The 12,262-nt window shown below is 29.9% G+C and overlaps 6 protein-coding genes across 6 annotated transcripts; 4 read left to right on the top strand and 2 right to left on the bottom strand.

Annotated features, from left to right (window-relative positions):
* Positions 1-131: 131 nt before the first annotated feature.
* On the top strand, positions 132-674 carry GIS2 (mRNA-binding translational activator GIS2; the record flags this gene model as incomplete). Its single annotated transcript, XM_011277618.1, has 1 exon — positions 132-674. The coding sequence occupies one exon, from the start codon at positions 132-134 to the stop codon at positions 672-674; it is 543 nt and encodes a 180-aa protein (XP_011275920.1).
* A 274-nt stretch (positions 675-948) lies between these two features.
* On the bottom strand, positions 949-3,291 carry FOL1 (trifunctional dihydropteroate synthetase/dihydrohydroxymethylpterin pyrophosphokinase/dihydroneopterin aldolase FOL1; the record flags this gene model as incomplete). The annotated part of the gene is made up of 1 exon (XM_011277617.1): positions 949-3,291. The coding sequence occupies one exon, from the start codon at positions 3,289-3,291 to the stop codon at positions 949-951; it is 2,343 nt and encodes a 780-aa protein (XP_011275919.1).
* Positions 3,292-3,887: 596 nt separating this feature from the next.
* COQ6 (putative N,N-dimethylaniline monooxygenase COQ6) lies at positions 3,888-5,303 on the top strand (the record flags this gene model as incomplete). The annotated part of the gene is made up of 1 exon (XM_011277616.1): positions 3,888-5,303. One exon carries the CDS (start codon positions 3,888-3,890, stop codon positions 5,301-5,303), a length of 1,416 nt encoding a protein of 471 aa, XP_011275918.1.
* A 988-nt stretch (positions 5,304-6,291) lies between these two features.
* On the top strand, positions 6,292-6,834 carry BN7_1705a (RNA-binding protein; the record flags this gene model as incomplete). Its single annotated transcript, XM_011277615.1, has 1 exon — positions 6,292-6,834. The coding sequence occupies one exon, from the start codon at positions 6,292-6,294 to the stop codon at positions 6,832-6,834; it is 543 nt and encodes a 180-aa protein (XP_011275917.1).
* A 365-nt stretch (positions 6,835-7,199) lies between these two features.
* TGL2 (triglyceride lipase) lies at positions 7,200-8,473 on the top strand (the record flags this gene model as incomplete). Its single annotated transcript, XM_011277614.1, has 3 exons — positions 7,200-7,209; positions 7,282-7,488; positions 7,548-8,473. 3 exons carry the CDS (start codon positions 7,200-7,202, stop codon positions 8,471-8,473), a joined length of 1,143 nt encoding a protein of 380 aa, XP_011275916.1.
* Positions 8,474-8,648: 175 nt separating this feature from the next.
* Positions 8,649-12,215, bottom strand: BN7_1703 (uncharacterized protein; the record flags this gene model as incomplete). Its single annotated transcript, XM_011277613.1, has 1 exon — positions 8,649-12,215. The coding sequence occupies one exon, from the start codon at positions 12,213-12,215 to the stop codon at positions 8,649-8,651; it is 3,567 nt and encodes a 1,188-aa protein (XP_011275915.1).
* Positions 12,216-12,262: the final 47 nt, after the last annotated feature.

The raw sequence follows: 12,262 nt of genomic DNA, 5'->3' as shown, positions 1-12,262 counted from the left end.
GCTTTTATAGGAAAAAAAGATCAGGAAAAGTTTTTATAACAGGCGAGATTTTGATTTATATATAATTGACACTTTTTTATAGTCACTTTAATTTGAAGAAGAAAGGAATTAAATATATCTATATAACAAAAATGGCTGCTGTTTTCCCAAGAACCTGTTATGTCTGTGGTCAAGCTGGTCACTTAGCTGAAGCTTGTACTCAAGAAGAACGTTTATGTTACAACTGTTCAAACCCAGGTCATCAAGCTAATGATTGTCCAGAACCTCGTCAAGATACTCAAAAACAATGTTATGGTTGTGGTGGTGTTGGTCATGTTCAATCCAACTGTACTGAACAAGCTAAAGGTACTCGTTGTTACAATTGTTCACAATTTGGTCATATCTCAAAAGAATGTCCAGAACCTCAACAAGAAAGACCACAAAGATCTTTTAATCAAAGACCAAGATCAAATAATAAAGCTACTACTTGTTACAAATGTGGTGGTCCAAACCATTTCGCCCGTGATTGTCAAGCTGGTGTTGTTAAATGTTATGCATGTGGTTCTCAAGATGGTCATTTAGCTAAAGATTGTACATCAGCTTCAGGTGGTGTTAACACTTCAACTAAAACTTGTTACAAATGTGGTGATGTTGGTCATATTTCTCGTGACTGTAGAGGTGAAGCTACTGCTTAGATCAATTTTGTTTTGATTTAGTGAGAGTGGTGATATTTGATGTGGAATAATTTGAAGATGATTGGGTGATTTTAAATTGATTGAAAGAGATCAAAAGGTGCAGAAGACTCTATGTCATAACTTTTTTACGTTAATTAATTTCATGACTGTTTACTTTTACTTCTAATTTATATATATATATGTTTACGAACAATTTAATACAACAAAAGTTCAATTTATGTTATCAGGAAAATATAGACAGTGGAGTTAATTTGTAGAATATTTAAAGCACTGATTAAACTAAATCTTTATACAATGCATCACCAATGGCAACAACTTTTTTTATCTCTTCAACATCATGAACTCTAACAATATCGGATTTATAACCAATACATGACATGATAACAGCACCAGTACTTAACACTCTATCAGATGGATTCTTTTCATTGGTTAAAGTACCAATGAATTTCTTTCTTGAAGGACCTAGTAAGATTGGTAACCCATTCAAACTACCATATTCTTTCGTTTCTTGATTATAATTTGAATAAGTTTTAATTAATGGAGTACCTCTAATAATTGCTAAATTTTGTTTTAAATTTTTAGCAAATCCAATACCAGGATCTGTAATAATTTGCCATCTTTTAACACCATGACTTATAGCTTTTTGATATTGTTCCACCAGTTCTCTAGAAATGGCTTTTAATAGAGTTTCATCAACTTCAGAAATTTCATAACCTGGATTAGTAAATTCTAATAAATTATCATTTAAATTTTCTTCATATTGATTGAGTTTTGACATTGTATCTGGTGTACCTCTTGTATGATTAAGAATATATGGTACCCCAGTTTCAGCAATAACATCAAACATCTTATCATCATAAAGACCACCGCTAATATCATTAATCAAATCAGCACCTGCCTTGATTGATTCCAGGGCAATATGCGATCTATAAGTATCAATACTAATAACAACATTTTTCAACAATTCATCATTATGAGATCTAATAGCTTGAATAATTGGAACCACACGTTCCCATTCTTCCTTTTCAGACGGAGCTATAGATCCTGGTCTTGTTGAAACACCACCAATATCAATGATATCAACCCCGGCATGAACCATCTCTAAAGCATTCTTAATGGCAATTTCCACAGATGCATTTAATCCACCATCACTAAATGAATCAGGTGTTGTATTCAAGATTCCCATAATCCTAGTCTTGTGTGAATTTCCTAATAAATCAAAACCTAAATTTCTTGTTGAGTTGTTAGTGGTGTTAAACTTGTTATATAATGGGACTATGGTGGTTAATTGATTTGATTTTTGTAAAGAATGATCAATTGAAGATTTATACAATTGTTTTAAATGATTAAGATAAGGTTCTGCAGTGACTGGATGTATATCAATTGGTGATATTAATTCACATAAGGGTTGTAAAACAAATGTTCTTTCAATCATTCTCATATGTGGTATGATTAAATCAGGTTCATTTAAAACTAAATCATCATATAATAATATATCTAAATCTATTGATCTTGGACCATTTTCAATTATTTTAACCCTTCCTAATAAATCATATTCAATTCTTTTCAAGTGGGTTAATAAGTCTTGTGGTGAATATTTGGTTTGTAATTTAAGTGCACCATTAACAAATTTTGGTTGATCTAAGTAATACATTGGTTCACTTTCATATAATGAGGAAGTTTCTAGGACTTGAGTTGATTCTAAAGAATTTAGAGCATCAATTGCAGATATTATATTCTGAACTTGATTCCCAGTGTTTGATCCAAATGCAATATATACTAAATGAGTATCTGATTTGTTTCCATTAGAACTTTGTGGTAAGTTGAAAGATTCTTTGAAATTATCAATGGTTACAATATTATTAACATCAATCCTAGGTGAATTAGCAAAAAATTCAGCAGATCTTGTAACTTCAACACCGACACCTTGTGAGAAAGTTATAGCATTTGGTTTTTCCACTTTGGCAGTTACTTCTAATGCATTATTTTGTATAACTAATTGAGCAACTGAATCAATTAATGCCTCGACAGTTTTGAAATTTGCATTTTCAACATATGTAACAATATCTTCAATGATTTTATAATAATCAACTGGGTTGGCAGTATCATATTTTATATCTAAATCAATTGTAACAAATTGCTTTTTAAATCTTTCAAAAGTGAAGACACCAATCAAAGTTAATAATTTTAATGAACTAATTTTAATAGAGTCAACAGTTCCTTCAATCTTATGAACTTGTCCATCTTGTTTAAAACGATTTATAGTAATTTCAATATCTTCAGCTCGAATTTCAGTTTTTTCACCAGATACTTTAATCTCAACATTATCACCACCACCTTTTGATTCATCTAAAATAACATTAGAAACAGAATTTGCAATATTTTCCAAAGATTTAAAATTTTTATATTTATTATTTTCAAAATGTTCAGTAATATTTCTTGAAATTACTGCATAATTTAATGAATATTTTAAATCATCAGATTCACTAGCTTTATTAAAATCAGTCCTTAGTCTAACTGAAATATTAATTGGTTGAGGAAATGGTCTATCCCAATAATCTTTACCCGTAATTGCTTGGACTTGTAATTTGTTAATCAACACGATATCGGGACTCATTTTGGTGTAAAATCTAGGAAAACGATTAGTATGGATGTTCTTATCACCTATAAGGTCTTTTTGACTCACCGTTTGTTGAATATATGTTTTATAGTCGGGAATTGGACCGACTTTGAAGTTTTGAATAGGAACAGTTTGACTGAATGAGGTATGGATATGGATAATTGATCAAAGACAAACAGTCAATTGTTTCTGTTAAAGTTCTATGTGAATAATATGTATTTTTTTCCTGATCTATGGTTGCATATTTGGGAATTTTGGTGATAATGATTTTTTTTTCACAGCTATAGATCGCGATGAGCTAACATGTGAGAGTCAGGAACAACAAATAAATATGTGATCTGAAGGGTTTCATAGATGATTGATCACATTTATACAAAAGAGATGCGCTTATAAATGTTTTTGATATCTTTTGATCCAAAAATCATCAAATTCCATACATTTTCGACCACTTCTATACCAATGGTTACGCAGCCCGTGCTTCCCATATATTATTCCATCGTATTAAACAAAACTTGAATGGTTCGATTTAAAAGAAGTTCAACAAATCTGATCTCAAACCACTCAAACAATCACAGAGAAGAAAGACTCACTCAATGTCACTCATTTTCAAGAGAGCACTGGCTACAGCAAAGAGCGTGGTTCCACCTGTGAAAACAGTAGACGTTTTGATTATTGGTGGTGGTCCAGCTGGTCTTACATTAGGAGCATCTTTAAAAAATTCATCAATAACTAAAGATTTAAAAATTGAATTGGTTGAAGGTTTTAATTTAGATCCTGTTAAGAAATTTTATGATGAAACTCCTGAACATTTCACAAATAGAGTTGTTAGTTTAACACCACAAACTATTAATTTTTTGGAAAAGACTGGTAGTTGGAAATTTATTAAACAAGATAGAATTCAACCATATGATTCAATTGTTGTTACTGAAGGGTTAAGTGATGCAAAAATTGAATTTGATCATCATTCAATGGCCACCATGGTGGAGAATGTAAATATTCAATCATCATTATATCAAAGAATAAAAGAATTAGAACAAGAAAGTGAACTTAAAAGTGAAGATTTTGGATTAAATTTAAGAGATAATACTCGTGTTGAACAAATAACTAAAGATGAAACAAATCAATGGCCTGTGGTACATTTATCAACAGGTGAACAAATCAAAACAAGATTATTAGTTGGTGCTGATGGTTTCAATTCTCCAGTAAGAAAATTTTCAGGTATTGAATCAAGAGGTTGGTTTTATAATAGATTTGGTGTTGTTGCTACATTAAAATTAGAATTCCCAGTTTTTAAATACGCAGGATGGCAAAGATTTTTACCAACAGGTCCAATTGCTCTTTTACCTTTACCAGATGATAATGCAACTTTAGTTTGGTCACAAACTGTGGAAAATTCTGAAATGTTAACCAAGATTGATAGTGAGATTTTCATTAATTTAATTAATGCAGCGTTTGTATTGGAAGATGTTGATATGCAGTTTTATTATAAACAACTTAATAAAGGAGAAACTGAAGGATTAATTGAAGATATTCAATGGAGAATAAATCATGCAACTCAAAAATATTCAGATGAACAATTAGAAGAAAATTTCCCACTAAAAGTTGTTTCTATTGAAGAAAATTCTCGTGCTAGATTCCCCCTCAAGTTATCACATGCTGATTCTTATGTTTCAGAAAGAATTGCCCTAGTTGGTGATGCTGCACATACTACACATCCATTAGCAGGTCAAGGTCTTAACATGGGTCAAATGGATGTTCAATCCTTAGTTGGGGCTATTGAAAAAGGTATGCAAAGAGGATTGGATATTGGGAATCCATTAGTATTAGAGCCTTATTGGGCTGATCGTTATCCAGAAAATCATTTGCTTTTGGGTGTTGTTGATAAATTACACAAGTTATATTCAATTAGATCTGAGCCAATTGTGGCATTAAGAAGTTTTGGATTGAAAGCTGTTAATTCCATGTCGCTTTTAAAAGATTTCATGATTGGTAAAGTATCTGGTAAATAGAATTCTGTATATATAATTATAAATATTTATGACAAAGTCATTTCGTAGTTGGTGATTCTGGACTTGATTCTGGACTCCGTATGGAATCACTTGTTCGTTATGAATTTCGCGAGTATTTGGGAAGGCGGTTTAATTTACGAAACAAAATCAAAGCATCAACAAAAGAACAAATTCACCAAAAGTTACTACACAGTCTTTGACCAGGATCATATTAGTATTAGTTGGAAATGAGTGTGCTTCTCCAGACATCAAAAGGTATGTATTTGCTATCTCACTGGCTTCTTTTTCTGTTTTTTTTTCTCAAATTGACTAACCATAACCAGGACAAATCGTCATAGATTTATACACTGAAGAATCGCCCCTTGAATCTAAAAACTTTATTAAATTATGTAAAGCCCAATATTACACATTTGCACCTTTCTATAACCTTCAAAGAGATTTATTTATTGAGTTTGGTGATCCAAATTACCCCTTGAGTGATGAAGGTAAATCAGCATGGGGTTTAGCTGGTGGGTTCAAGGCATTCAAACCTCAAGTGAATAGATTACCACAAAATAAGAAAGGTGCAGTTTCATTATTATCAACACAGAGTAAACAAGGTGAAAATCATTTGTTCAGTACTTCATTATGTTATATAACATTGAAAGATCAAGATGATAAAATTATTGTTAAGAATTCAATTACATTCGGTCAAATTACTGAAGGTTTAGATATATTGGATAAATTAAATGATGTTCCTATAAATGATGATTATGATCCATTACAAGATTTAAGAATTCATTATACATATGTGCTAAATGATCCATTTGAAGATATTGAAGGATTGGAAATACCACGTGGACCACCAAGACCAACTGAAGAACAATTGAATAGTATTAAATTAGATTCTAATGAAGATTTAGATCTTGAAGATAGAGAGTTAACAGAAGAAGAGTTGAAAGAGCAAAAAGCTAGAGAAGCTGAAACAAAAGCACTCACATTAGAAATCATGGGAGATTTACCATCAGCTGAAGCTAAACCAATGGAAAATGTTTTATTTGTATGTAAATTAAATCCATTAACCAAAAGTGATGATTTAAATATTATTTTTTCAAGATTTGGTAAAATTTTATCATGTGAAGTTATTACAGATAAACAAACTGGTGATTCTTTACAATATGCGTTTATTGAATATGAATCAAAAAAATCTTGTGAAGCTGCATATTTCAAAATGGATAATACATTGATTGATGAAAGAAGAATCCATGTTGATTTTAGTCAAAGTGTTAGTAAATTAGTGGAAAATTGGAGACCAAATATAAGGAATAGCTCCAAAAGACATGGTAAAAGAGATGAATCCCCAACAAGATCATCATCCCATGAACTAGATGTTAGAGAACGTGATACGCTTAGAGCAAAAGATAGTAATAACTATGAATTTGACTTTGATCTTGCGAGAAATAGAAGAGAACATGGCCACAAATTAGGCTCTGATTATCTGAACTCAACAAGACAATTAGATCCTCAAAACAGATATCCAAATACTAATTAATCAATAAAACCTTATAATTCTGCCAATTTTCTTATCAAAATTCACGGTTAAATAACATTTTTATTTGTAGTGTGACAACTTCCCAAAAAAACATTCGCGAATTTCTAGAAAATGTGTCGCGAACCGCAAAAAAAGCAAAGAAAAACATTTTTTTATCGCTTTGACACATTGTTTTCGTCTCGAGGAAGTCTGAAATATTTCTTTATCGATAGTTTTTTTTTTCCAGTTATACATCTTTTTATAGTTTATTCTAAACACGTTTATTTAATATTATAAAGCACGTTCTTTACCCCATCTTTCACTGATCATCTGCATATACACTATTAGACAAACCATAGATACAATAGAGTGCAGTCACATACCTAATGATGAGTGGTATAAGATTTTTAAAACTCGGATCTGCTCTTGTGACTACAGGTTTAACCACAACTATATAATTCAACAAAGTTATATTTACAGAATCTGATGATGAACATACTGATCCTTTTGATAAGACTGTGGAATCAACATTTAATAATTTTAAGAAATGGTTTAGTTGGTCCAAAAAAGATGATTTAACTAAAGAACAAATTGAATTTGGTACCCCAGAGCAATCAAGTTTATTGATTAATGAATTAAAATTAAAACAGGAATATCAAGCACCTAAATATGTATGTATTGGTAACATCTTTTTTTATAGATCTAAGTACTAACATTTATCTTATAGCCTATAGTACTATGTCATGGACTTTCTGGATTTGATAGAGTATTGCTAATACCGTCTTTAAATCTAGTATCTAGTATTTTATCTGGTGGTAAATCTAAAGAATCTCAACAACAACTACAAGATAGAGGAGGTGTAGCTCTTGAATATTGGATCGGGATAGAAGAAGCCCTTGAAGCTAAAGGGTCAACAGTCATCACTGCTAAAGTACCAGGATTTGGAAGTATTGAAGATAGAGCTAATGAATTGAATCGTTATATTTCAAAATATACAGGTAAATTAAGATCAAAATCAAAATCTGATATTTATCATGAAAACCCTAATTCAACAAAACAAGAGGAAACAAAAGATGATTCAACTTTCAAAGAAAATAAAGAAAAAATTAAAGTCAATTTGATTGCTCATTCAATGGGTGGATTAGATTGTAGATATCTAATATCACAAATTGAAAATAAAAATTTTGAAGTTGTAAGTTTAACAACAATAACTACTCCACATCATGGTTCTGAAGTTGCAGATCATTTAGTTGGATTAACACAAACTATTCAATCTGAAAAAATCTTACCACCAAGTATATATCAATTAACCACTTCATACCTCAGAGATTTCAACAAAAGAGTTCCAAATGATCCAAATGTACAATATTTTAGTTATGGTGCAAGCTTTATACCAAGATGGTATAATGTTTTTTATGGAACTTGGAATATAATAAATGCAACAGCTGGACCAAATGATGGAATGGTTAGTGTTGAGTCTTCAAAATGGGGGAATTACTTAGGTACTTTGATGAATGTTGATCATTTAGATTTGATTAATTGGACTAATGGATTTAAAAGATTAGTTTCAAAAATCGTACCTGAAGAACCTGCTCCTGAAGTTAATACAGTGGCTTTATATTTAGATATTGCTGATTATTTGGCTAAAAGAGGTTTGTAAATAGTTTAGTAGTTATAGGAAAAGTATTAATTGGGTTATACGGATTTGGGAGTCATGTTATATAAATAAGCAGTCATCATGTACATTGGTCATCAATTAATAAGCACAGTATTTTTATATATACAAATAATAATCATCATCATCATAAATAATTGTAGTTTAACTATCCATCCATCTAAGCTGAAACTTTTTGAAAATCTTCAATACAACTTGAACAATAAATTTCTAAATCTGGATTTGTAACATTCAAATCTTCTAATGCCTTTTTACATAAGTTCAATTCAGAAAGTAAGAAATTTTTCCATGAACCATTAATTAATTCTTTTTCAACTTTTTCCAATATTTTCAATTCAACTAATAATTCATTTCTTTTAACTGCAATTTCATGTCTTGAATTTCTAAATCTTTTATCAACACTTTGTGATGCATAATCTTCAATATTTCCAGAATTCATAAATTTCGTAAAACATATGGAAGATTCATTAAAATTTGAAGAACTTAAAGCATCAATTTCATTAATATAAATAGCTCTTTCCATTTTATTCATATTTAATTCTTTTGTAAAATCTTTAACTAAATGTTCTGCTTTTTTGGCAGTCCAAAATGAAACTGTTGATTTACCCACCAGGAAAGAATTAAAAAGTAATGAAATACCTAATAATAACAATATAAGTTTATTCATTGCCAATTCACCCAAAATTTTACCCAAGTATGAAAAAATTAATTTTGAACCACATAAAATTGCTGAAGCTAAATCATACCAGAATTTTTTAAAATATAATCTAAACATTAAATTCAATGTAAAATTGAATACCTGTCTCTCCTTGGGGATATAAACTTCATCACTTTTACTCAAGTTCCCAAACGTTCTAATAGCTTTAATTATTTTACCATGAGATCCTAATCTTGATACATTATGTTCAATTTGTTCAATCATTGTTAGATCTTCATCTTTGAAAAAACTTTTTGAAGTTTTCCTTAGTGCAGGTGCAAATAAACTTCTTACCCCTGGATCAATACTATCTAATTTAGTATAAATATAGAGTTTTGAAGTTTTTGTATCAGTTTCAATAATGACATATTTCTTAGTTAATTGTAAGACTTGTCCCATTGCAATTTTTAAAGGAGTTCTATCTTCTCTAATTCTATAATACTTCATATCGACAAAATCTTCAATAGTTTGTTGAACAACACTTTCTCCAGCATTATTATTTTTCAAACTAAATAATTTCTTGGAAAGTTTTAATTTTAATTCAATTTCTCTAATTAATTCTGATCCTTTGGAATACCATGGTGATACTTCATATTCATCATTATCAATAAATCTTATAGAATCTCTTAATATAGAAGAATGATCACCAAATAAAATATGAAATATGGCTTTAGCAGGTGCATCAAAAGTTCTAACTGTACATTGATGATATTCATCATTATAATTTGTCTTCATATTCTTATTATGAGAAACCACACCTGAAAATGGCTGAAATGAATATAATTCTGAATTAATTTGTGTTGATCCTGATGTAGATTGAACTGAAGCATCAGTATTTTTCCTCTTTATAGAATTTTTCTTTTCAATTTTTTTAATTTCATCAGTTTCAATTTGTTTTAAAATTTGAATAACTTCATTTTGTAATTTTGGTTCATCTTTTGATAAATTATTAATTAAAAAATCTAATTTTTTTTGAATTAATTTCCCATCATCCAAGAAAATTCTTCCTTTCATATTCAGTCCTTCAATACCATAAACTTTTAAAACTTCCCAATCCTTTTCATTGGTAACATCAACAGCAACAAGATCTGCAATTGATTTTTTTAAAAGAGCGACAAATCCTGTACTATTTAAGTAAAAATAACAATTTTCAGTTGTAACGAAACAACGACCTGATAACTCTTGTTTAGGGTTCAAAGCCCACAGGCATGAAAAATGTAAAACCACTAATTCATCTTTAGGAACACTAGTATCAAATAATGATTTTAATTGAATATCATAAGTTTTCAAATCTTGTGGGTAAAAATCTGGATATTTATGTGTCTTAGATAATGAAGAAATATTTGAATCAGATACAGGTTGATTTAATTTATAACTTATATCATGATCTGAAACATAATATGTCCCCCAATTAACACTACCCCAAATATTTGCCGTGACTGCAGTGGGTATAATTGTAGAATTCAAGAAAGCATGTGCCAATATGGAAAGTTTTGTCATTTTGGTAATCATAGGGGCACTTATATCAGGTTCTTGGAAATCCCCCACTGTACCTGATAATCTAAAATCTAAATGTTCTTTACCACCAACTAATTGTGATAAAAATGAAGAAACCACTGTTGTTTGAGTATCATCATCCTTGGTGTTTTCAGCTTTAGAAGTTGTTAATTCCATATCAATTGATGTTAATGAAGTTGAAGCAAATTCATAAAGCAATGGAGGATATCTACCAAATGCATATTTGCCAGAATCTGAATCTGAATTTTCAATAGCACGTTTCTTCTCCATTGAGAAAACAGTTAACCATGATTTTAATTCTTCAAGACTTTCAGCTTGAAACATGATTGTAACATCAATAGTCTTTATTTCAAAACAAAATCTTCGATCTTCATCGGGGGCATACCTTATATTTGATAATAATACACCAATTTTATCAGTTTCTTGAACAAAATTTTTAGATGGAGCTAATGAAAAAAGTCCAAATATTCCAGATTTAACGAAAACCCATCTTCTAACCCATATTGTTCTTGCAGGTTTCCCCACTGTAGTTTTCATAAATAACCAACCATGTTTTTCAAAAGATTGTTGATTGTTGTTATTGTTTGGCTCTGTCTCTTCATTTATTAAAGTTTGAGGATTTATTAAAGCAGGATTATGTGAAGCCAAGTCTCTTGATGGAGTAAATTGTGAAATTGTAGCTTCTTCAATTTGATTTCTTGAATAAATCATATCATCAATTAATGTTTTAACTGATTTTGATACTGCAACAGACCATGCTCTTGCTTTTTCAAAATATTTTTCATCAAATGATACTTTACCTTTAAATAATAATTCAGCTAGATTAACAAAAGTGAAATCTAATTGTTGATGTAATTTTGAAATTTCAACACATATATCAAGTGAGGCAGCCAGGTAAGATTTTCTAACTTCATATAATTGGAATGCATCTTCCCTTAAGGCAGATGGATCTTTTGATTTATTTTGTGAAGAATATTTACTTATTAAAGTATCAAATTTGTTTTGGAAAAATTCAAAATTTTTCTTAAAATCTTTAAAATGTCTTATTTCATTCTTGGAAAATTCAGATAATAATTCAGTAATTTCAGCTTCTTTTAATTCTAAAGCTTTAGTATTTGATTCCCATAAACTTCCTAAGTTAGTTTTACTTGTATCCAAAATAGCAACTGAATTATCCTGATTAATCAATCCATCTTTCAAAAAATCCGGAATCAATTGATTAAATAAAACATTATTAACTTCTTTAAAATCATTAAATTGCTGAGGATATTTTTTCAAAGATTTCAATAAACCTTCAATCCAATGTTCAGTTTGATCAACTTGAGAATTAAAATAATTAACACTAGCTCTAAAACTTGGAGAGTCCAAAGCTGCTTCTTTCAATTTAACAGATATTAATTTAACTAGTTTAGGGTTTATATTTAATTTTGCCTTTTCAGCTGCATCTCTATGAAGTTTATCCTTTTGTTCATGGGATTGCTCCCGTATTTGAACACGAGCTCCGTTGGACATAATAGCACCAATAATAGCACCAATAACTCAGTCTCAATAAAGCAATA

The sequence above is a fragment of the Wickerhamomyces ciferrii genome, contig 00039 (genome assembly GCF_000313485.1).
Source record: "Wickerhamomyces ciferrii WGS project CAIF00000000 data, strain NRRL Y-1031 F-60-10, contig 00039, whole genome shotgun sequence".
Lineage (NCBI taxonomy): Eukaryota > Fungi > Ascomycota > Saccharomycetes > Phaffomycetales > Wickerhamomycetaceae > Hansenula > Hansenula ciferrii.
This window is presented reverse-complemented; position numbering and strand designations above follow the sequence as displayed.